General features: G+C 45.6%; 1 protein-coding gene across 4 annotated transcripts; it reads right to left on the bottom strand.

Moving 5' to 3' along the window:
• Positions 1–3,063: 3,063 nt before the first annotated feature.
• On the bottom strand, positions 3,064–21,750 carry LOC143289846 (diamine acetyltransferase 1-like). 4 transcript variants are annotated; one of them, XM_076599033.1, is made up of 7 exons: positions 21,634–21,750; positions 17,522–17,649; positions 15,680–15,731; positions 14,332–14,400; positions 12,912–13,078; positions 6,449–6,641; positions 3,064–4,166 (listed from the first exon to the last, which is right to left on the bottom strand). In XM_076599033.1, exons 2-6 carry the CDS (start codon positions 17,591–17,593, stop codon positions 6,450–6,452), a joined length of 552 nt encoding a protein of 183 aa, XP_076455148.1. In that variant the 5' UTR covers positions 17,594–17,649; positions 21,634–21,750; the 3' UTR covers positions 3,064–4,166; position 6,449. The 4 variants fall into 4 exon arrangements, with proteins under 4 accessions (XP_076455148.1, XP_076455147.1, XP_076455146.1 ...); XM_076599032.1 differs by lacking the exon at positions 21,634–21,750 and adding an exon at positions 21,133–21,252 and having other exon boundaries at positions 6,430–6,641; XM_076599031.1 differs by lacking the exon at positions 21,634–21,750 and adding an exon at positions 21,133–21,252.
• Positions 21,751–24,179: the final 2,429 nt, after the last annotated feature.

The following is a 24,179-nucleotide window of genomic DNA, read 5'->3' as shown; positions in this document are numbered from 1 at the left end:
GTCATTTATCAGATGGATTCCCCCGTCTCCTCGACGAAGGCGGCAGTACGTCGCAGGCCCTCCAGTCCTCCGTAGAGCTTCCGGGCCGCTGGGATTGAGTCGGGCCAGGTTTTCTCTCGGAGCGCTTGGTGGAGCGGGCAGGACTGCAGCAGTTGTTCTGTTGTCTGGCTGCCTGTTCTGCACGGGCATTGCTCTGTGTCGCCGATACGGAGTTTCGTGTATACGGGTGGTTGTGGCCTGTCCTGAGCCTGAAAATGGCTACCTGTTCTCGACGAGTCAGCAGGTAGTACGGGTCTGCTCTGTGTCTGTTGTGGCGTGGATGCTGCTGCTTCCACTTGTTCTGCAGCTTGGCCTTAATGATGGTCCTGGATTCAGAGTAGCTGGCAGACCTGTCCATCTGCTCTTTCGTAGTGCCTTCCCTTGCCAGGGAGTCAGCAATCTTAGTCGTTGCCAAGCACGTTGCAGTAGGACTTAGTGGTAATTAATTAAACGAAGAATTATTTTCCTGCGCCAACTGAATCAGTTTCAGTTTCTCAATGACGGGTCAGTGCGTTCAGTTCGGACAAATCCATACCGGCAACACCACATCTACTAACTAGATGCCTGACCATCGGCATAACCCAACGCGCTAAGTCAGGCCTTGAGTGTGTGCATATATGTTTGTGTACCTATCAGAGTGGATTTCTTCTAACGGAATTTTGCCCAAGGACAACATTTTTGTTGCCATGGGTTCGTCTACAGTGTGCCAAGTGCGTGCTGCATATGTGACCTCGGATTATCGTCAGTCTTATCCGAATGACCAGACGCCGCTCAGTTTGATTTTCCAGTCAAACTTGGGAGAAAGGACGAAAGCCGGATTCAGACCCAGACCCTCACAGATTGTATTGGCAGATGAGCGTCTTAATCATTCTGCCAGCTTCCTCTTAAAAACTTATGATTAAGTAAATAATGTGTACTTTTTATATGTTGTTTCGGTTTCGGAATGCCTGTCATGTTTATATCAGGAAATCAATGTGTCTTTGAAGACTTATTTTAACCAATGTGTCTTTGAAGACTTATTTTAAGGTATTTTCTTCTCCAGCAGTTTGACATAAACACACTGTTCCAAAGCCATGTTCACTCAAAGGTGTGCGTCTATAAGACCATGTGACCTGTTTTGAGAATGGAACATTTCAAACGTCTGCTGATTCTGCTGCAGAGAGAGAGAGAGAGAGAGAGAGAGAGATCTAAGGTTATGCAAATCAAACCGTCATTTGATGAACATGCACACACATACCTATGCATGTGGACACACACACAAACACACACACACATTGTATGGTTGTATTGTTGATTTTGAAAAAAAACAACAAAAAAACAAAAAAACAAAACAAGCCTTTAATGTGTAAAAAGTGTTTAAGAGAGTGTGGTTCGATTCTAGGGGAGCAGACAGGGGGATATAGGATCAACTAATGATGCACTCACTCACTCTCTCCTCACATCAATAGCAGGGTCACATGGAGTGGTTTTTATAGAGTGTTTACTTTACAATACAACACACACACTAAGCAGTTCACCCAACTTAGAAAAAGCAACACACACTAAGGCAGCACACACTGCCTACTTCAAGCTCTTCCTACAAGCAGCACACAGTAAAATTCACCCTACACCTAAAGCAGCACACCTGGAACACAAACACACAACCAAAACCCAGGTCAGGTAAAATCTCAAAATATCCTGACATCACTGACATGAAAGGCCTATACCCTCTCATCACCTTTCATCACATGTCCACTAGTATGCACTCCTCTCACACATAGATCTATGTGAGGTAATACAAGCTTCATCAAGCAGTGACATACCATACTGTGCACTATACCTATGACTGACCAATACAACCCAGAGTGTTCGACTCAGGTTACGCATCATACAATAAAACTGTGTATTACCATAACCAAACAAATATCCTCTTTGTGTTCACAAGGTATACCACCGACACAAGTACACGTAAGGAAATCATTACTTCCAACATATCTCTGGTAAACAGCAATGACCCTCAGTGCTCTCATTATTAATCAACTCATTATCCACATTACACTGTGCTTTCCCACTTTGTCTGAATAAAGTAAACCACTGACACACAGCACAACTCCTACACATGTTATCACAACTACCAACAGATCAAACATGTGTTCCACAATACTTGCTGTTACCCCCATGTGCACACACACATGAAAAACCCTCAACACACACTGACATTGTGTTAGCCTATAGATCTGTTCAGTTCACACTGAACCAACACCACCTACCATACAAAACAAGTAAGTAATACATCAAAAATACAGAACAAGATATCTGTAACCAAACAGAAGTGGGGGGGACTCAAAAGATTTAGGCCAGTACTTCTCTCAGTGGGTAGCTTTCACACATTAACCCCTTTTCTTTCCACAAGCCACAAGATCAAGTTAAACTGGCTGTTCACCGACACAAAACATTGTTCCCCAACACAACTAAGTTATCAACATAACATAAAACCATTACAAGTTGTGTACTCACAGCCCAACAAGGATTTCCTTGCATCTCACATCACTGTTCAGTCAGTCAGCCTGTGTCAGTCAGTTTTTCTGGGAGACAGCTGAGAACTGGCTGTGCTGACTGGTTTTATCCCTTCCCACAACATACTGTGCATACTAATGCAAACTATAGCAATCACTTCCCCAACTAGTTGAACTGAAATAACCAATCTTTGCTTGCCCTAGTGACGCTATGTGAATGACTGACAGATTCACTGCTTAATCCCAGTTCGTCCAATTCAACAGATTGATCTGATTCGCTACAATTCAACCCACTTGTCTATACACATTTATGACGACAAGTTCACCCGCTTACGTCACAAAGAGATTGGGGAGACAGGACAATACAACTCTCGGCCTGTTAGCCGGCATGATCAAAGTTCGCATTAGAATAAATTCTCCCTAGCTTTCGTTCCGAAGTCCCGCCATCTATCTCAGCCGTGTTTGTGAACGGGGAGACGGGGAACGACTTGAAAGACAGGCTGCCACACGGATGTCCCCCCCCCCCCACCCCCACCCCCTCCCCGGCTTTTGAATGCAATGTCCTCATTGCTGCTGACCACATGCTGACCAATGCCGTCATCAATTAATGCTAATGGGGAGATTGGTTCTCTAACCCACCAAAAAAACACACCAAAAATACATTTCAAAATGATAAAGCTGTACATAGCACCATAACCCAGAAAAGCATACATAAAAAAATCAAACGGGGAGCTACACAACACAAAAATCAACAGAGTTCCAGCTCACACATCAGCCACCACAAACCCTGGAATGAAGGAAAACAACAACAAAAACCCCATAACATGACACAATTTTCCCCAATTCTAACATTCCCCTAGCAGGCTGTAGCAACAACTCTAGTCAATGCCGGATGGCTCGCATCAAACCTGTCCCTAGCTCTAGCCCTACAGGTTGACCCTGACAGTTTCCCAACCCTGTCAGTCTGATCTGGCACCCTGGCACCTACACATGTCCCGTGCACCCCAGGCTTCGGATGAGACCTGGTGCCAGTCTCACACAAACCAGTTACCACTGGTCTGTGTGACCGTCCGGGAGACTTGACTGCATCCTGGCAGTCTCCATCACCTGTGCCCTCCCTTGTGGCACAAGTACCAGGAACACCTGGATCAGGTGGTATGGGCAGCAGCACCCATTCACCCTGGCAAGGATCATCTTCACAGTCACCTATCGTCCTGACTGGAGTCTTTTCATTTGGACTCTGATCCTGCCTCTTCTTGAGACCACTGGGAAAGTCTCTTTGGTTCTCATTGTGGGAATCGTGTTTTTCCTTGGGGAGAACCTTACCCACCTTTGGGGAAATCCCATTTCCCACCACTGACTGACCTTTCCCTTTCCTACCTCTGTTCCTTCTCTTCCTACCCACAGCCCTTTTTCCTATCACAGCCCCATCTCTCTGACTAACTAACCCCTTAATTTCTTCCTGCATGGACCTAACACTCTCCTGTAACAACAACAGTTGATCCCCTAACTGTGCCGTCTGTTCCCTGGCCTGTTGCTGTTGTTGGTCCTCTTCCAGCTCTCTCTGAACCCTCAGGGCTTCACCCCTTGCCTGGATGAAGGTGGTCTGAGGCTCCCTCCTCACTACGCGAACTGGAAAATGTATTAAGACCATAAAAGACGTTTGGAAGGAGAAAGACCGAATTTCAAACCCAAACACATGGCACAGAATCATCCATATCATTGCACGAATGTATACCAGGGTCCACTTGACCTAACTTCATTTGATATTTCCATAAACGACACGTACTGTGGAATGTTAGAGAGAACATAGTTTTCTTGCCATACTTGTCATATTAGATCGATGTAACGCACCATTTTGACGACTGTTTGTGAAGGAAGTCTCCGCACTAAAATCATGCACCGAATTCTGTAGTGAACAAATTGGGTCTTCCTGGAGTACACACACACACACACACACACACTCGCACGCACGCACTCACATACGCACTCACACACACACAAAATCAGTGACACTTCATAGGTTAGTCTGACATTAAAACTTACCCCTCTTCAAAGTAGCACCCCCATTCTCCCATCCCCATCAGTGTCATCCTGCATGTCTCCTCTGGCTTTTACTTGCATGCAGAATTATAGGAGTGTTTTCTCTTTTGCTTTTGTTTATCTTCACCTCTCTGAATCAGTGTGTGGGTGTGGGTGTGCGTGCGTGCGTGTGTGTGTGTGTGTGTATGTGTGTGTGTGTGTGTGTGTGTGTGTGTGTGTGTGTGTGTGTGAACCACTGGTGTGCAAGCGCTTTGATTCTTGTGTTTGCACCAAATTCTGGGCTATATAACTACGTGGACTAAAACTTATGTGATGTTGATGATGATAATGGAGTGATGGCCTAGAGGTAACGCGTCCGCCAAGGAAGCGAGAGAACCTTAGCGCGCTGGTTCGAATCACGGCTCAGTCGCCGATATTTTCTCCCACTCCACTAGACCTTGAGTGGTGGTCTGGACGCTAGTCATTCTGATGAGACGATAAACCGAGGTCCCGTGTGCAGCATACACTTAGCGCACGTAAAAGAACCCATGGCAACAAAAGGGTTGTTCCTGGCAAAATTCTGTAGAAAAATACACTTCGATAAGAAAAAGAAATAAAACTGCACGCAGGAAAAATTTTATTAAAAAAAGAAAAAAAAAGGGTGGCGCTGTAGTGCAGGGACGCGCTCTCCCTGGGGAGAGCAGCCCGAATTTCACACAGAGAAATCTGTTGTGATAAAAAGAAATACAAATACAAATAATCATCGTGATTTTGTTGATGATGATGCTGACAGTTATGATGATGATGATGACGGTGGTAATGATGATGGTGATGATGATAATGATGATGATGGTGATGATGGTTATGCTGTTGCTGTTGATGATGATGATGATGATGATGATGGTGGTGATGATGGTGGTGGTGATGGTGGTACTGATGATGATGGTAATGATGATGATGACGAGGAGGAGGTGGTTGAGGAGGAGGAAGAGATCGAGGCGGAGGAGGATGGTAATGATGATGAGTGTGGTGGTGGCGACGATGGTGGTGATGATGATGATGTTGATGATGATGACGGTGACGATGATGATGTTGATGTTGATGACGATAGTATATGATGATGATGATGGTGGTGTTGATGATGGTGGTGACGATGTTGATGTTGATGACGATGATGATGATGGTGGTGGTGATGATGATGATGATGATGATGGTGGTGAGGATGTTGACGTTGATGACGATGATGATGATGATGGTGGTGACGATGCTGCTGCTGCTGATGACAGTGATGATGATGATGTTAATGAAGATGGTGATGATGATGATGTTGATGTTGATGATGATGGTAGTGATGATGATGTTGATGTTGATGATGATGATGATGATGATGATGATGATGGTGGGGGTGGTGGGGGTGGTGGTGATGAGAATGAGGCGTAGAGGAGAATGACAGTAATGATGAGGGTGGTGGTGATGACGACGAAGATGACGGTGATGATGATGATGGTGGTGGTGGTGGTGATGATGAGAATGAGGCGTAGAGGAGAATGACAGTGATGATGAGGGTGGTGGTGATGACGACGAAGATGATGATGTTGATGATGATGATGATGATGATAATTGTGGTGGTGGTGATGATGAGAATGAGGCGTAGAGGAGAATGACAGTGATGATGAGGGTGGTGGTGATGACGACGAAGATGACGGTGATGATGATGATGGTGGTGGTGGTGGTGGTGGTGGTAGTAATGATGATGATCATAATCATCATAATGATGATGATGATGAGGAGGAGGAGGAGGAGGAAGAAGAAGAGACGGAGGAGGAGAAGGAGGATGGTGATGACAAAGACGATGATGACGACGATGATTCACCAAACCCTCAGCAGCCTACTCTACGGGGCGTCGCGTCGCGCGGGTGGTGACGTCAGAAAGCTCTCCATGGCGCTTTTTTCCAGCCGGAACAGAAGCCGTCCCTCCTCCGTGGTGAAGTCACGCGCCCCCCGACGCTTGTAGTAGTCGATGCTGGGTTGGTTCCAGTTGAGGGCGATCCACTCCACGTAGATACAGCGCTGGGACTGGGCGGTCTGCACAGACATGGACAGTGTGGTGTGGTGTGGTGTGGTGTGGGGTGGGGTGGGGTGGTGTGGGGTGGGGTTGTAGTATGGTGTGGGGTGGGGTGGTGCAGTTTGGTGTGGGGTGGGTTGGTGTGGTGTGGGGCGGTGTTGTGTGGTGTATTGTGGTGTGGTGTAGTGTTGTGTGGTGTGGGGTGGTGTGGGGCAGTGTTGTGTGGTGTGGTGTTTTGTGGTGTGGGGTGGTGTTGTGTGGTGTTGCGTGGTGTGGTGTGGTGTGGTGTGGTGTGGTGTTTTGTGGTGTGGTGTTGTGTAGTGTGGTGTGGTGTTGTGTGGGGTGGGGTGGTGTGGTGTTGTGTGGGGTGGGGTGGTGTGGTGTTGTGTGGTGTTGTGTTTTGTGGTGTGGTGTGGTGTGGTGTGGTGTGGTGTTTTGTGGTGTGGTGTGGTGTGGTGTTGTGTGGGGTGGGGTGGGGTGGTGTTGTGTGGGGTGGGGTGGTGTGGTGTTGTGTGGGGTGGTGTGGTGTGGTGTTGTGTTTTGTGGTGTGGTGTGGTGTGGTGTGGTGTGGTGTGGTGTTTTGTGGTGTGGTGTGGTGTGGTGTTGTGTGGGGTGGGGTGGGGTGGTGTTGTGTGGTGTGGTGTTGTGTGGTGTGGGGTGGTGTGGGGTGGTGTGGTGTTGTGTGGTGTTGTGTTTTGTGGTGTGCTGTGGTGTGGTGTTGTGTGGTGGGGTATGATGTGGTGTGGTGTGATGGTTCCAGCTGAGGGCGATCCACTCCACGTAGATACAGCGCTGGGATAGGGCGGTCTGCACAGACATGGACAGTGTGGTGTGGTGTGGTGTGGTGTGGTGTGGTGTGGTGTGGGGTGGGGTGGTGTAGTGTGGTGTGGGTTGGTGTGGTGTGGTTTGGTGTGGGGTGTTGTGGTGTGGTGTTTTGTGGTGTGGTGTTGTGTGGGGTGGTGTGGTGTGGTGTAGTGTTGTGTGGTGTGGGGCGGTGTTGTGTGGTGTGGTGTGCTGTGGTGTTTTGTGGTGTGCTGTGGTGTTTTGTGGTGTGGTGTTTTGTGGTGTGGGGTGGTGTTGCGTGGTGTGGTGTGGTGTTTTGTGGTGTGGTGTGGTGTTTTGTGGTGTGGTGTGGTGCTGTGTGGTGTTGTGTTTTGTGGTGTGGGGTGGTGTGGTATTGTGTGGTGTGGTGTGGTGTGGGGTGGTGTGGTGTGGTGTGGTGTTGTGTGGTGTGGTGGGGTGGGGTATGATGTGATGTGGTGTGATGGTTCCAGTTGAGGGCGATCCACTCCACGTAGATACAGCGCGGGGATAGGGCGGTCTGCACAGACAGTGTGGTGTGGTGTGGTGTGGTGTGGTGTGGTGTGGTGTGGTGTGGTGTGGGGTGGGGTGGTGTTGTGTGGTGTGGGTTGGTGTGGTGTGGGTTGGTGTGGTGTGGTGTGGTCTGGTGTTGTGTGGGGTGGGGTGGTGTGGTTTGGTGTGGGGTGGGGTGGTGTAGTGTGGTGTGGGGTTGGTTGGTGTGGTGTGGTTTGGTGTGGGGTGGTGTGGTGTGGGGTGGGGTGGGGTAGTGTTGTGTGGTGTGGTGTGGTGTGGTGTGGTGTGGGGCAGTGTTGTGTGGTGTGGGGTGGGGTGGTGTGGGGTGGTGTTGTGTGGTGTTGCGTGGTGTGGTGTGGTGTTATGTGGTGTGGTGTTTTGTGGTGTGGTGTTTTGTGGTGCGGTGTGGTGTGGTGTTTTGTGGTGTGCTGTGGTGTTTTGTGGTGTGCTGTGGTGTGGTGTTTTGTGGTGTGGTGTGGTGTTTTGTGGTGTGGGGTGGTGTTGTGTGGTGTTGCGTGGTGTGGTGTGGTGTTTTGTGGTGTGGTGTGGTGTGGTGTGGGGTGGTGGGGTGGGGTGGGGTGGGGTGGGGTATGATGTGGTGTGGGTGTGGTGTGGTGTGGTGTGGTGTGGGGTGGTGGGGTGGGGTGGGGTGGGGTATGACGTTGTGTGGTGTGGTGTTGTGTGGTGTGGTGTGGTGTGGTGTGGTGGGGTGGGATGGGGTGGGATATGATGTGGTGTGGTGTGATGGTTCCAGTTGAGGGCGATCCACTCCACGTAGATACAGCGCTGGGATAGGGCGGTCTGCACAGACATGGACAGTGTGGTGTGGTGTGGTGTGGTGTGGTGTGGTGTGGTGTGGGGTGTTGTGGTTTGGTGTGGTGTTGTGTGGTGTGGTGTGGGGTGTGGTAGTATAGTGTGGTGTGGGGTGGGGTGGGTTGGTGTGGTGTGGTTTGGTGTGGTGTGGTCTGGTGTTGTGTGGGGTGGGGTGGTGTAGAGTGGTGTGGGGTGTGTTGGTGTGGTGTGGTTTGGTGTGGGGTGGTGTGGTGTTTTGTGGTGTGCTGTGGTGTGGTGTGGTGTTTTGTGGTGTGCTGTGGTGTTGTGTGGTGTGGTGTGGTGTGGTGTTGTGTGGTGTGGTGTTATGTGGTGTGGTGTGGTGTTTTGTGGTGTGGTGTTTTGTGGTGCGGTGTGGTGTGGTGTGGTGTTTTGTGGTGTGGTGTGGTGTTTTGTGGTGTGGTGTTTTGTGGTGTGGTGTGGTGTGGTGTTTTGTGGTGTGGTGTGGTGTTTTGTGGTGTGGTGTGGTGTGGTGTTTTGTGGTGTTTTGTGGTGTGGGGTGTGGTGTTTTGTGGTGTGGTGTGGTGTTTTGTGGTGTGGTATGGTGTTGTGTGGTGTGGTGTTTTGTGGTGTGGTGTGGTGTTTTGTGGTGTTTTGTGGTGTGGTGTTGTGTGGTGTGGTGTTTTGTGGTGTGGTGTGGTGTTGTGTGGTGTGGTGTTATGTGGTGTGGTGTGGTGTTGTGTGGTGTGGTGTTTTGTGGTGTGGTGTTGTGTGGTGTGGTGTGGTGGGGTGTGGTATGATGTGATGTGGTGGGGTGGGGTGGGGTATGATATGATGTGGTGTGGGGTGATGGTTCCAGCTGAGGGCGATCCACTCCACGTAGATACAGTGCTGGGATAGAGCGGTCTGAACATGCGTATACACCATTTTGAATTAAATGAATTTTGATGGCAGGACATTGCCACTCAGGCCCAGGGATAAATGAGTTAAATAAGCGTGAAGCGTCTCCTCATACCAACAGCAGGGCCACATGGAGTGGTTTTTATAGAGTGTTTACTACAGAACAGCACACAACAGCACTAACTCAAACTTCTAATCAGTCTAATATCATCATCATAGATGAACAGACTATAAACAAATAAACGAACGAATCAAACTTCTGATCACCAAGCATCTTTAAGCAACACACACGAAGCATAAGCAGTTCCTACGCAGTACTGGCATAAGCAACACACAACCCTTCATTAAGCAGCACCCAAATAAAGCACTTCACCCTACACTTAAGCAGCACACATTGCCTACTTTAAGCAACACACCTGGAACACAAACACAAAACCAAAACCCAGGTCAGAAACAATTTCAAAATATCCTGGACATCATTGGCATGAAAGGCCTATATACTCTCAGTACTTTTCATCACATGTCCAACACCTAGATCTATGTGAGGTAAAATAAGCTTCACCAAGCTTACCTGCCACCAACAGGGACATACAATACTGTGCACCAAACATGACTGACCACTACAACCCTGAGTGTTCAACTCACGTTACCAACCACACAATAAAACTGTGTGCTACCTTTACCAAACAAATCTCTTCACAAAGTATCCCACTGACATAAGTAAATGTATGGAAATCATTACCACCAACATATCTCTGGCAAACAATAACTATGAGCAACAACATAGCACTGACCCTCAGTGCTCTCCTTGTTAACCAGCTCATTAACTACATCACAATGTGCTTTTCCACTTTGTCTGAACAAAGTAAACCACTGACACATAGCAAAACTTCTACACATGTTATCATAACTACCAACAAGTCAAGCATGTGTTCCACAACACTTGCTGTTACCCCCATATGCACACACACATGAAAGGTCATCTCTCAATGCTTTCATTGTTTCCACAGTCAGTCAACAACTGACAATACACTGACATATCACTACACTATCATTTATGTCAAAATCTGAGCTGGCACCCTGGCACCTGCACATGTCCCATGCACCCCAGGCTTCGGATGTAGACCTGGTGTCAGTCTCACACAAACCAGTGAACAACCGGTTTGAATGACCGTCTGGGAGACTCGACTGCATCCTGGCAGTCTCCATCACCTGTGCCCTCCCTTGTGGCACATATACCAGGAACACCTGGATCAGGTGGTATGGGCAGCAGCACCCATTCACCCTGGTGAGGACCATCCTCACAGTCACCTATCGTCCTGACTGGAGTCTTTTCAATCAAACCCTGATCCTGCCCTTTGAGACCACAGGGGAAGTCTCTTTTCCTTTCCACATCATTGTGGGAATCTTACAGATACAGATACAGAATTTGGGACTTTTTTAAAGCCTTTTTGGCTTTTCAACGCCCCTTCTTAATATAGAATAGTTTAGGGTTGCGTACATGTGTATGAAATTTTTTAAATGTTCATTCATCAAAATCGAATGGTTTTATTAATGATTTAGAGTCATTGTCTAGAAGATTCTTGAACTGGTCAATAGTCTTAGCTGTTTTGTTGAATTTTTCAGTGCATTCCATCCTTTAACTGCTCTAAAGCTAAAAGAAAACTTATGAATATTTGTTCTGCAAAATTTTGTGAAAAGGTTAGTATTTGAGCTTCTGGTAACATGGAGTTTGTTAGTAGAAAAGAAGGTGCAGGGGTCAGTGTCAACCATTTTATTAATTATCTTGAATACTTGTATCATGTCTCCTCTATATCTTCTATATTTTTGTGAATGCAAGTTTAGTTGTCTCAAACGGTTTTGGTAGTCCAAATCTCTTAACTCTGGTATCATTTTAGTTGCTCTTTTTTGCACCTGTTCAACTGCTTTAGACTGTCTTATTAGTCTAGGATACCAAATTATATTACCATATTCCAAAATTGGTCGAACAATTGTTTTATAGAGGTTGACAAAAATGTCCTTATCCATAAATGTAAATGTTCTCTTAATAATACCCAATACTTTATTAGCTTTATTTATCACAGCCTGAATGTGGCCATCAAAAGAAAGATTTTCATCAAATATTACTCCCAGGTCTTTTTCTTCATTGCATTCTGAAATAACATTAGAATTTGTGCCATCAATTTTCATTAAATAATTCTTTTTTTTGATTATTTCTTCCTAAGTGTAGCACTTTACATTTAGATACATTAAAATATAGATTCCACATGTTTGACCAATTTTGTAGGTTGTCTAGGTCATTTTGCAATTTGAAGGAATTTTGGGTTTTATCATAAGTTTTAGTATCATCGGCAAATATTTTGCAGCAACTACTAACATAGTCTGGGAGGTCATTTATAAATATGGTGAATAAAGTTGGCCCTAAAATACTACCTTGAGGAATTCTGCTCAATACTTGCACATCTGGTGAAAAACTTGTGGGAATCTTGGTGCCTTTCATTGTGGGAATCCTTTCCTACCCTGTGTGGGGAGATCCCATGCCCCCCACTATATATATATATATATATATATATATATATATATATATATATATATATATATATCAACAACAGTAGGCTCTCCATGTCTTTAAAACTTGTATTTCTAAAAAAAAGCAGCAAATTTTCGCTTTAAGAACAGCTTCTTCAGGCAAGAGTACAGAAGTGAAAGCTTTACAGGCTGCTTAAATAGCAACCAGTGACTAAAAGTCAGGTAAAAATCAGGTCAAACTGGGCAGGTAAAAACATATATATATACTGACTGACCTTTTTTACTCCTACCTCTGTTCCTTCTCTTCCTACCCACATCCCTTTTCCCTGTCACAGCCCAGTATCTCTGTGACTGACTCAATCTGAAATTAACCCCCCTGCATGGACTGAGCACTCTCTTCCAAATGCAACAGTTTTGTCTCCCAATTTTTTTGGTGCTATCTCTTCCCTGGTCTGTTGCACTTGCTGTTGAATAAACTCCTCATGCAGCTCTTGTCACAGTCTCAGGGCTTCATCCCTTCCCTGGGTGAAGGCGGTGTGTGGCTCTCTCCTTACTACCTGACACAGCTCCCTTTTCAGGCGCGGGGGTGGGGGGGGGGAGGGGGGTGCGGGGGGGGGGGGAGGTAAAGGGATGGGGAGGGAAGGGGGGACAGAGTGTGGGTGATGTATGTGACAACTGCCGGCACACTATAACATAACATAAAATAAAATAAAATAAAATAAAATAAACAAATAAATTAGAATTTAAAAAAAATGAATAAACATCCCATCTCGTACCTGGACAACTTTGGCCAACATGGCAGAGCCTGCTCCTTTTCTTCGCCATGGCTCATCAACGTAGAAGTCCCTCATGAAACACGTCCGGCCGAAGAAGAAGTTGTAGCTGTAGTGGTACGTGACAAAACCCACCAGGGGGCGTCCTCCTCCTTCTTCTTCCCCGCCACCTGTCAAAACAAGACATACATAGCATGGTTAACCCTATCACCGCCAAGCTTGCATTTATGCACAGGCGTGGTAGAGGATCCATGTCATTGAAAGGTGACCATTCATTGGTCTGTTATCCATGAACCTACTGCTAATGTTCGGTGGTAGGATAGGCTATATTTTCTATACATCGCAGGGGGAATCCCTAGCTATTCTTAGCCACTGTCTTTTCTGTGTTTATAACACAAGGGAATTTAGTACTCCACATTGACTGGCGGTGAAAGGGTTAACTTTAAAAGGTACCTTCTTCTTCTTCTTCTTCTTCGCTCGTGGGCTGCAACTATCATGTTCACTCGCATGTACACGAGTGGGCTTTTACGTCAGTGTATGACCGTTTTTAACCATGCCATGTAGGCAGCCATTCTCTGTTTTCAGGGGTAGAAAAGTACCTGTTAAAGATGTAAAAAGAAGCTGCTCATAAAGAAATGTGCTTCACAAAAAAGAAAAAAAAGGCGAACTGTGTTTTAGCGCAAGAGAGAAAAAACAAGACTGATTTTTTGTAACTGTTTTTTTTTTTTTTTTTTTTTTTTTTTTTTTTTTTTTTTTTTTTTTTTTTGCTGCCCCATTATCTGCACCGTTTCAGTGGCATTACTCCCACGCCGCTCATTTAGATTCCCCCATACACGGCCACACCCGGATTTGTCCATCGTAGTTCCAGCGTCGGCAGTCCAAAGGGAACCATCGATGTTAGGTCGCCAGGAGGCCACACACCAGAGGAGACCCTGCACTTGTAATTGTATTTCAATATTTATTTCACAAATTCCACCCTCCGTTCATTGGTTTGCCCCGCCCAGCTCACCATTCATCCCACTCTCCCTCTCCTCTCCTACACGATAACACTCAAATGTTATTAAAAAAAAAAAAAAAAAAAAAAAAAAAAAAATCAATGCTCTTACAAAATGTCTACAATCATCAGTATGTGTGGCAGGACAAACAACAACAACAACAAAAAAACTCCACCTCCTCCTCCTCCTCCACGCATACCGCACTCACACGTGCACTTCACAAACACAAACTTCATTCATGCATACACAGAAATTTACAGGCACACTCATGCACACGCACACACACATAAACATACACACACACACACACACACACACACAAACACACACACACACACACACACAGCGAGCTAGCTAATATTGTATTATGTTCATCATATCAGCGTAGAATGCATGTATTTTGGAAATAATAATCATGTCATCCGCACCTTCTGGTATCAACTCTGCCACAAAGGCATAGAAGAAAGGCTTCTCTCCAAAAGCGTCTCTCCTCAAATCTGCAATCAAGGTCAGCCAGGGAATAATGATACACCTGTGTGTGTGTGTGTGTGTGTGTGTGTGTGTGTGTGTGTGTGTGTGTGTGTGTGTGTGTATGCGCGCGCGCGCGCGCACGCGCGCGTGCGTGCGTGTGTGTAAGTGTGTGTGTGAGCACGGACGCGTGCGTGTGTATACACACTCGCAGGTGTGTGTGTGTGTGTGTGTGTGTGTGTGTGTGTGTGTGTGTTGTCGCAAATTAACAAATTAATCACCAATAAACATGACACATTCCTTGGGGGAAAAAGAGAAAGAAAAAAAAAGGGGGGGGGGGGGAATACTTTCACAATTTAAGTGGTCGAAAGCAATATACAGAGTGTTCTAAGCATTAAAAAACGAACACATTTGTCAAACATAATCACCGCCCCCCCTTCATTACACAAACCTTGAGTGGTGGTCTGGATGCTAGTCATTCGGATGAGACGACCGATGACCCGAGGTTCCGTGTGCAGTGACATGCATTTAGCGCACGTAAAAAAAAAAAAAAAAAAAAAAAAAAAAAAAAAAGAACCCACGGTAACAAAAGGTCTGTCCCTGGCAAAATTCTGTAGAAAAACCTTCTTGGGTAGGTTGGAAAACAAATAAAATTGCAGGCAGAAAAAAAGAGTGGTGCTCTCAGAGTAGTGACGAGCCCTCCCTAGGGAGAGCAGCCCGAGTTTCACATAGAAAAATCTGTGTTGTGATATAAAGACTAATGCAATACAATACTTCAAACTATACTCAGTTGCACAACGAAAACAACAAGAGCAACATGTGTGTGTGTGTGCGTGCGTGCGTGCGTGCGTGCGTGCGTGCGTGCGTGCGCGCGCGCGTGTGTGTGTGTGTGTGTATGAATTATATACATTTTCATTTTGTCGTGTGACTCAGATACAAAGACATTCTGACCTCGAGGCCAGATGTCTCATCCGATGTATCCACAGAGGAAAAGCGATCTGTAATAATGAGTTTAAAACTCTCTGTATCAAAGATAACTTTTCTTTGATCATGAACCTCATTTTGAGGAATTCAATCATGTATAGGTATTATCGGATGTGTATACATACCTTTTTCATACAATGATTCAAACTCATCGCACGATCTCACGGGCACGCTCAAACACACACCTACACACATACACACACACGCGCGCGCGCACGCGCGCACACACACACACACACACACACACACACACACACACACACACACACACACACACATTTTTCACGTATGTCTGGGATTACTCTGAATAAAGAAACAGATTACCGTTTGCGGTTACCACCAGTGGGTCTGTATTGTGTTCGTATTCTGCTAGTGCCTGAAACATGCGAAGTCAGGTCACCATACTCATCATCATCATCACCACCACCACCACCGTCATCACCACCACCACCACCACCACACCACCATCATTTCCATTATCATAATTACCATCATCATCACCATCACTACCATCATTATAATCCTCATCATCAGTCTTCTTGCTCTTCCTTTTGTTATCTCCAGATCCACCTCCTTCTTGACAAATATGTCACATTGATGTTGTGTTGCTTAAATCGGATATCATAAAAATTGATCACAGCCTACCCCCTTAATTCTTCCCAATGGTTTATTGTCTATTCACGACACGATGACTTAGACACGTACGTGTTCGTTCATTTCAGCTCACACACACACACACAACTTGACTTGAACCCCCCCCCCACCCACCCCCCACACACACAACTTGACTTGAACCCCCCCCCCCCCCCCCCGACCCCCCCCCCCCCCCCCCCCCCCCCCACACACACACACACACACACCCTCACACACGTAGCTCACACACGCACATAATTCACACAGGCATGGGCCCAGACAAAGTTACAACTGTTATGCACAGCACAATCCTCAACACTGTAAATATCATCTTTCAATAATAATAATAATAATAATATAGTGCTGAATCTTGTGCAGAGACAAATCTAAGCGTTTTCATACTAGTCATTCACATGCATGCATAACTCTAAAACTGAACAAAATGAAGACAAGGAAGAGGCAGGGGAGGGAGGCTATCTTGTGAAGAGGTGGGTTTTAAGGCCAGACTTGAAAGAGCTGAGTGTGGAGACCTGACAAAGCGAAAGAGGAAGTTCATTCCAACTGCAAGGTCCAGAGACAGAGAACTGAAGAACGGTGTCCAATAGCGGAGTGTTTGAATCTGGGTATGCGTAAACATAGCGGATCCGAAGCCGATCGTAGAGAGCGAGATGGAGTGTAGAGGTGAAATAATCAAATAATCAAATCAACCCCTTGACAGTTGCTAAAGAGTATGTTCCGTCATCAATGAAGGGTTCATTGTCACCTCACCCAGAGCTTAAGAGGTGAGTGTGTGAAAGACACCATTATTTTGCATTTATTCCATTCCTTTTGCGAAGGTGGAAGGTGGCAGAATGGTTAAGACGCTCATCTGCCAATACAGAGACTTGAGTCCAGGAGGATCTGGGTTCGAATCCCGCTCTCGCCCTTTCTCCCAAACAACAACTGAAAAAAATCCTACAGCTGTTGTTCACGCTGTGCAAAGTGAGCAACAGCTGCAACCTGAAATGACTTTGATTAGATACGAGACAATTCTGATTGATTGATTGATTGATTGATTTATATCAAGGAAACAGATGCCTGGTCTGCACATAATCCATGTATTTACTTCTTCTTTTTTATATATACATTTTTGTTTAATCGTTTGATTTGATTCTATGTTAATGTTTCATAGTTGGGCTTTTATGTGATGGTGAGGCATCACAATCTGCTCTTTTCAAACAATTTCTTTTATCGGGTGCGCTGTAGTGTATATGAGGTGGAGAGAGAGAGAGCTGAGGTTTTATTTTTCCAGAGTATTGAGATAAGCTCAATAATAAGAATGCTTTTTTCCACCCAGCCCAGAGAGAGAGGGAGGGTGAGAGAGACAGACAGACAGAGAATTCATGTGACAACATTGATCTATAAGGATGCATGGGTTGTTTCCTTTGGCAGCCGGATAAAAAAAAAACAAAAAAACACCCCACCCCACAAAAAAGAAAAAGAAGAAAAAAAAGACTGTGTCCGTAAAATTTCTCAGGAAACACTGACACTTACCTTGATCATTCGCATCAACTCCTCACAGTCATTCTCTCTGGCTTCTCGAACTTTGACATTGTGGGTGGCCATGGCGAGAGAGGATCAGTGACTTGCTGATCGATCTGCCTTCTGTTTGACTGCACAACCTAAAAGGCGGATTCATGCAGATGCCGTTTTCTCGTCATTCTGACAGCTTCGGTTTGACGGTGTTTCTGTTTGTTTGTTTGTTTGCTTGCTTGTTTGTTTGCTTTTGTCTTCGTCAGTTCTGAAACACACACGACACACGCCCGCACACACACACACACACACACACACGCGCGCGCGCGCACTCACACACACACACACTCACTGGCACGCGTGCACTGACACACATACACTGGCACACACACACATTATGAAAAAATCCTACAGCTGTTGTTCACGCTGTGCAAACTGAGCAACAGCTGCAACCTGTGTGTGTGTGTGTGTGTGTGTGTGTGTGTGTGTGTGTGTGTGTGTGTGTGTGTGTGTGTGTGTGGTTGTGTGTGTGTGTGTGGTTGTGTGTGTGTGTGTGTGTGTGTGTGTGTGTGTGTGTGTGTGTGTGTGTGTGTGTGGTTGTGTGTGTGTGTGTGTGTGTGTGTGTGTGTGTGTGTGTATGAATGATATACATTTTCATTTTGTCGTGTGACTCCGATACAATGACATTCTGACCTCGAGGCCAGATGTCTCATCCGATGTATCCACAGAGGAAAAGCGATCTGTAATGATGAGTTTAAAACTCTCTGTATCAAAGATTACTTTTCTTTGATCATGAACCTCATTTTGAGGAATTCAATCATGTATAGGTATTATCGGATGTGTATACATACCTTTTTCATACAATGATTCAAACGCATCGCATGATCTCACGGGCACGCTCAAACACACACCTACACACACACACACACGCGCGCGCTCGCACGCACACACACACACCACACACATTTTTCACGTATGTCTGTTGAACTTCCGGTTGAAATGGCGACATACACTGAAATTCCTCGGTTCTGAGACAAAGTCGACCTGAATCACACTTGCCAGAAAACTAGAAATAACTAGAAAATAAGCAAAAGAGAAGATGGCATCAAGAAAAGCGAACCCGAAAGATCAAAAACTGTATGCAGTTAGCAATGGACGGAAGATCGGAATTTTTAAGAACTGGAACGATGCATCAAGATCCGTGACCGGTTTCTCCAGGGCAACACACAAGGCCTACGACACGATAGAAGAAGCGTTGACGGCAATGAAACAGGCAGGACATGAGAACCCACCGATTTATGATATCGGTGAGTACGACAATGAATATGACAGTGACTCAAACACGAAAGACAATACAATGAACAGTGATCAAGAGGAAAGACAACATTCTGAACCAGACGAAAATAACATTTGTATCTGTGGCAATGCCAAAATGGAAGACAAAAGTTTAAAATGCTCAGACTGTTCAAAACATATCCATTACACATGTACCGAACTTCCTATCTACCAAATATGTATCTTCAAACGATCACAGAGAAAATTCACCTGCAAAACATGTAGCGAAATATTTCATGAGGAATCAGTAGCCGACAGCATGCAACATGAATGGAAAGAAACACGTCAGTTTCAGTTTCAGTTTCAGTTTCAGTAGCTCAAGGAGGCGTCACTGCGTTCGGACAAATCCATATACGCTACACCACATCTGCCAAGCAGATGCCTGACCAGCAGCGTAACCCAACGCGCTTAGTCAGGCCTTGAGAAAGAGAAAAAAAAAAAAAAATATATATATAGATAGATAGATAAGCGTACATACATAAATAAATAAATAATAATTATGATATAAAAAAAAAGATAGTAGTAATGAAAATAATGATAAAATAATAATAATAATAAATAAATAATTAAATAAATAAGACAACAATGATGATAAATAAGCAAATAAATATAAAACATGAAGACACACATTCACACATACACCCACACATGCATAACAGATATGCCCCAAAAACGCAGTTTCACAGATATGAAAGCACAGTCAAATACATATAAACGTACATGAGCTCCAACACACACACACACACACACACACACACACCACAAATTTCCCTGCACCTCCTCTACCCCCTCCTCCACACACTCATTTCTAGTCTATGTATCGCAGCTTCCACGGCACACACACACACACACACACACACACACACACACACACACCAACACGCACACGCACACACACTCACACACACAGATGAACGCTTACTTGTACAAGCACACACACACACGCCCATATCTCCCACCCCCAACCCCACACACATATATACAAAGATATATATATAATATATACGTTCCAATATCCTGTTGCTCCCACAGTGTAGGCATGCATACACTCACATACCTCATCCTCTACCTCACCTCCTCCCTGCACCCCCACCTCCCCCTCACACACACACACACAACACACGCACACACACACACATGCACAGAACTCTCCTGACACTTGTGTACACTTACACTTTCACGCATGCACAAACGCATTCAAAAACACATACACACAAACACACACATACACACAAACACACACACACGCACAGAGGCTGCCACTGATTGGCCGCAAGAGGGATGGGAAACACGTCAAACACAGAACAATGACGTCGCGAAAGATGACGTGAGAATTGTTGACCAAACTATTCTGGAACAGATACTGAAATCACAACACCAAACCACGACTTCAGTTCTTTGAAACCTAGAATCATCCATTCAAAACTTAGTAACATCAATGGCAGACCTGCAACACCCCCAACAAAATCAAGCACTAGTTGCTCAGATTGTGGAAGGTCTCAGAAGAATAGGTTTTAATGGGAAAAACGAAAGTGCACATCGTGATGCCAAAGAAAGTCCAAAACCAACAAAAGGTGTTTCCACTCAGACAGAAGAAAATGAAAAGGTACCATCACTGAAGTCTTCATTTAAGTCGTTATTTGGCAGAAAGACCACACCGAGACCAGCAGAAACATCTAAAAGCAAACAGGACTCTGGTACACCACCTTCCTGCAAAGACAAAGCAGAGCACATTACATCAACACCGAGTGACTGCTCCGCCCCTACTGGCGACACACGGATTTCAATGAGAAGTCAGTTCTCATGACTGCCAATGACGCGTCAACTCCTCTTGCGGCTACCAGCAAGGACAGAAACACGCCACTTGCCTCTAACGACAAGCTCACAGCTACAACCCCAGTTGTCGAAACCAGTGATTCTAATTGTTACAAAACAAATTATCAAACACAGAAAACAGCCGAACACAAAATTCAAAATAGAAGTCTACACAACGCCAAATATCCTGAACACAACAGAAAATCAAATGAGATAAAGAACAACGCTGGAAGAGAAGATGCGAGTTGTGACAAGAGTGAAACTGTCTCAAGTAGTGACTCTGAAAGTGAGGCAATAAACACTGTCGAGCGGCACTCATGTACACACTCAGTGGCACCGGACACGTACGCACAGACATTCACCCACGTACATACCGTGCGTACGCGCACACACACTCACTCATGCACTGCACGTACACACACACCACACACACACACACAACATGTAACATACGGTAGGCTATGTGCTGTGTGCAGTCTTACATGAGACGATGGCCGCTACTGTGCTTTTCTGTTCGTCAGGGTAGGCGAAAGTTGCAAGCTGGTGACCATGACCTCAGGAATATATCTCCACTACCAAGTGTGGGCAATATTAACATTTTTACCCGTCCACTCTTCGATGTTGAAGTCAGAAATAAAATCTACCGAAATGGGTATACTGTTTCTGACGAACGTGTCCACCATCTCTGGTTCGACATTCTTATATTATAATTAACATTTTCACCCGTCGGCAGTACAAAACATACGTGAAAAACTCCAAAACGGGTAAAAATGTTAATTATATATATATACGTTTGTCGACTATGGAAGAGGATTTTAAAAGGAATTTGTCCACATTAGAAAGGTGTCCAAAAATGGAGTGCTGCTTTGGGGGTATTGAGTTGTGCACTTCGAAACTGTAAACGGAATGAAGTGTGTAGTCCTTCGCGCGAGGGTGAAGAAACGACAGTGCACGACGACACAAGGGTTTGCGATTGTACTTACCGATGTAGTACATGAATCCACATGTTTTTGCGCAGAGCACCACACACACTTTGACGGCGGAACTGAAAACTGTCAGCGGTGTACACCGTCGGCGCACAAACCACGGTATGAAGTCAGGTGTCAGTGCCTACACACACAATCCCAGAAACCATGAAGTTGTTCAACCTACACATTATCACGGAATGAACTTAGGAGTGTACACTGGCTCGCACAACATCATAAGTCACGGAATGAAAGTCAGCTGAGCCCCGGCAAAACTATACGGACACACTGGCAACACGGAATGAAGCTGTCACTGTACACTGCCAGCACATGTTGAAGGAATGTTGTGATTGTACACGCACGACCTGTCCTGTCTGCTGGAGTGGATGTGCATGAAGGGGACGTAGGAAAGAGGTTACTGTGCACTGACCGGAATCTGTACTTGAAGTGAAGACGGTATGAACCTGCACCGTGCTTCAGCGGGCCCGTGATGAAACAAGAGTGGAGGACTAGACAACTGATGCGGTCCAAGTCAGAACGTAACATGAACAACTGTGTGCGTAAGGAAGAATGGCCATCTGTGGAGTTAAATATTTTATGTCTCGCCCTCAGTTCTCCACGGAAGGCCAGGAGCACACTGACATGCAACACAGGACACAGCACACACGTATGTGACGCGTGCTGTCGAGGAAACAAGCTGTCTAACACACACCACGGACAATCACGGAATGAAGTTCTCAACCCCACAACACACACACCACACACACACACAGCACGGTGAAATCGACTGACTTTAACATTCACAGCCGGCGCAAGCTCACTGACGAGAAAGGGACGTGCAGCTGTCCAATTGAAATGGTTAAGCTTCAGCACGGACACTGACTCGGCGTTAAAATGCACTTCCTATTTCGGTATTTGACTTTTCTGCACAGCACGTGACATTGTAATGAAGGTCAGTTCCACCAGTCCCGCCCGGGCTCATTTTTCAAATGTGAAGTCCTCTGTGCAACGCATTTGAGCACTGCAATACAGGAATGGTGTCGCGGTTTCCAGCGTGTACCCGGTCAGTGCTGTCCGAACCGATACAGCAAGGACGTACAACGAAACAGGCCGACAAAAAGAACGGACCCAGCACACTGAGGAGACTGCCGTCACTCTTTTTGACGTCGCACACACTGACTTGAACGGTGTTTCATGCAAGCTGTTTTATTATTTTCAGTCATGTTCATGTAAGGATCAGAAACCTATTGTCTCGTCCCCCAACTCTGTTTCATCCTCTCGCGAAGCATTGTACAGTTCATTCCGTTCTCAATTCACTTAAATAACGAACTGCCTTATCGTCCCCGTTCGCGCATGTCCGCTCCTGGAGATATGGACAGCGACCAAGCTTCACGATTTCTTACGAATTTTTCTATTTCAAGCCCATTGCTTGATGCAGTGAATGCCCACCGAACTCGGACATATACCCCGACGTTTAGAATCGAGACAAGTTTCACTTACGACCTGATTACTCAGACCAAACTTGTGTAAAATATGCACACTCCCGTCTTCATGAATCGTTTTCATGTATGTTTTGTACCACAGACGGGTAACTTCGAAACTAGTCAAGTTTGCTGTGTGCAGGCCGCATGGGGAAAAGGACATACGTTTTACATGGACTGGACCAGTGTTTGTTTTTAACTGATTGGGGGTGGCAGGGTTACTAGGCAGAGAGACAGTTTAGTCGACCCGTGTTGATCAGTCAAGTTGTTCAGCTGGGGGTCAGGCCCCATTTTAGCATGGTGTTGTTGTCCTGGGAAAGGCCGGCACTTTTTACTTCAGTTTTCCTCACTCCACCGGAATTTGAAAGGGTACTAGACTTCGGCCAGGAAAGTTAAAATGACTGAAACTGGATAGGGTTGGGCCATGCCTTCACGTTGGCCTATCATTCTTCGGCTATGCCCAAGACAAAGTGGGCATGAATTCACCGCCCGACGGATGGCCATGAAAGGCTATGTGACTCTGAGTATTTCACTTTTAAGCAAACTTCAGGAACGGAGGTGAGACTGACTGTAAGTTTAGGCGGAATGATTCATCAGTGTCACAGATCAGGTCAGAGCCTGGGCTGGTGTCTTGATTTAGCTGACACCCCATTGTGACGGCATGTAGACGTGACTGCATTTATGGGTTCTGTTGGCCACGTTGTTTGCCGTCAGCCTTATGTCCTGTGCGGCGAGCATGGCCGTTCATCGTTGCTTTATGTTGTTACAATGGGAGGTATATAGGGCGTCTCTGCATTAAAAGGAAACAGTAACAGGAGCAACAAAACGGCATCCACGAACAGCAAACACTGCAGAGCTTTTGCATTGTTTTTAAGGATTTGGTGCCGCTAGCTGTAACATTGTCATTAAAAAAGAGTCAAAATAGTACGGTAATCACCGTCAAGCAAGAAACGTGTCAGCATTCCTTCGGCTTAATCATATATAGGTACAGGAAGCTCGAAGTATTTTGGAGATACCATGCTTTGTGTGTGTGTGTGTGTGTGTGTGTGTGTGTGTGTGTGTGTGTGTGTGTGTGTGTGTGTG

Source organism: Babylonia areolata, chromosome 14 (assembly GCF_041734735.1).
Source record: "Babylonia areolata isolate BAREFJ2019XMU chromosome 14, ASM4173473v1, whole genome shotgun sequence".
Classification (NCBI taxonomy): domain Eukaryota; kingdom Metazoa; phylum Mollusca; class Gastropoda; order Neogastropoda; family Buccinidae; genus Babylonia; species Babylonia areolata.
The sequence above is the reverse complement of the archived record's forward strand: the minus strand, read 5'-3'. Positions and strand labels throughout refer to the sequence as shown.

Coding starts and splice junctions, on each gene's coding strand:
- LOC143289846 (XM_076599033.1), bottom strand. CDS start 17,593: ATGGCCACCCACAATGTCAAAGTTCGAGAAGCCAGAGAGAATGACTGT. Junction 13,079..14,331: donor GGCAGAGTTGATACCAGAAG/GTGCGGATGACA, acceptor TTGTTTTGACAG/GTGGCGGGGAAGAAGAAGGA. Junction 6,642..12,911: donor TGTTGGCCAAAGTTGTCCAG/GTACGAGATGGG, acceptor ATGTCTGTGCAG/ACCGCCCAGTCCCAGCGCTG.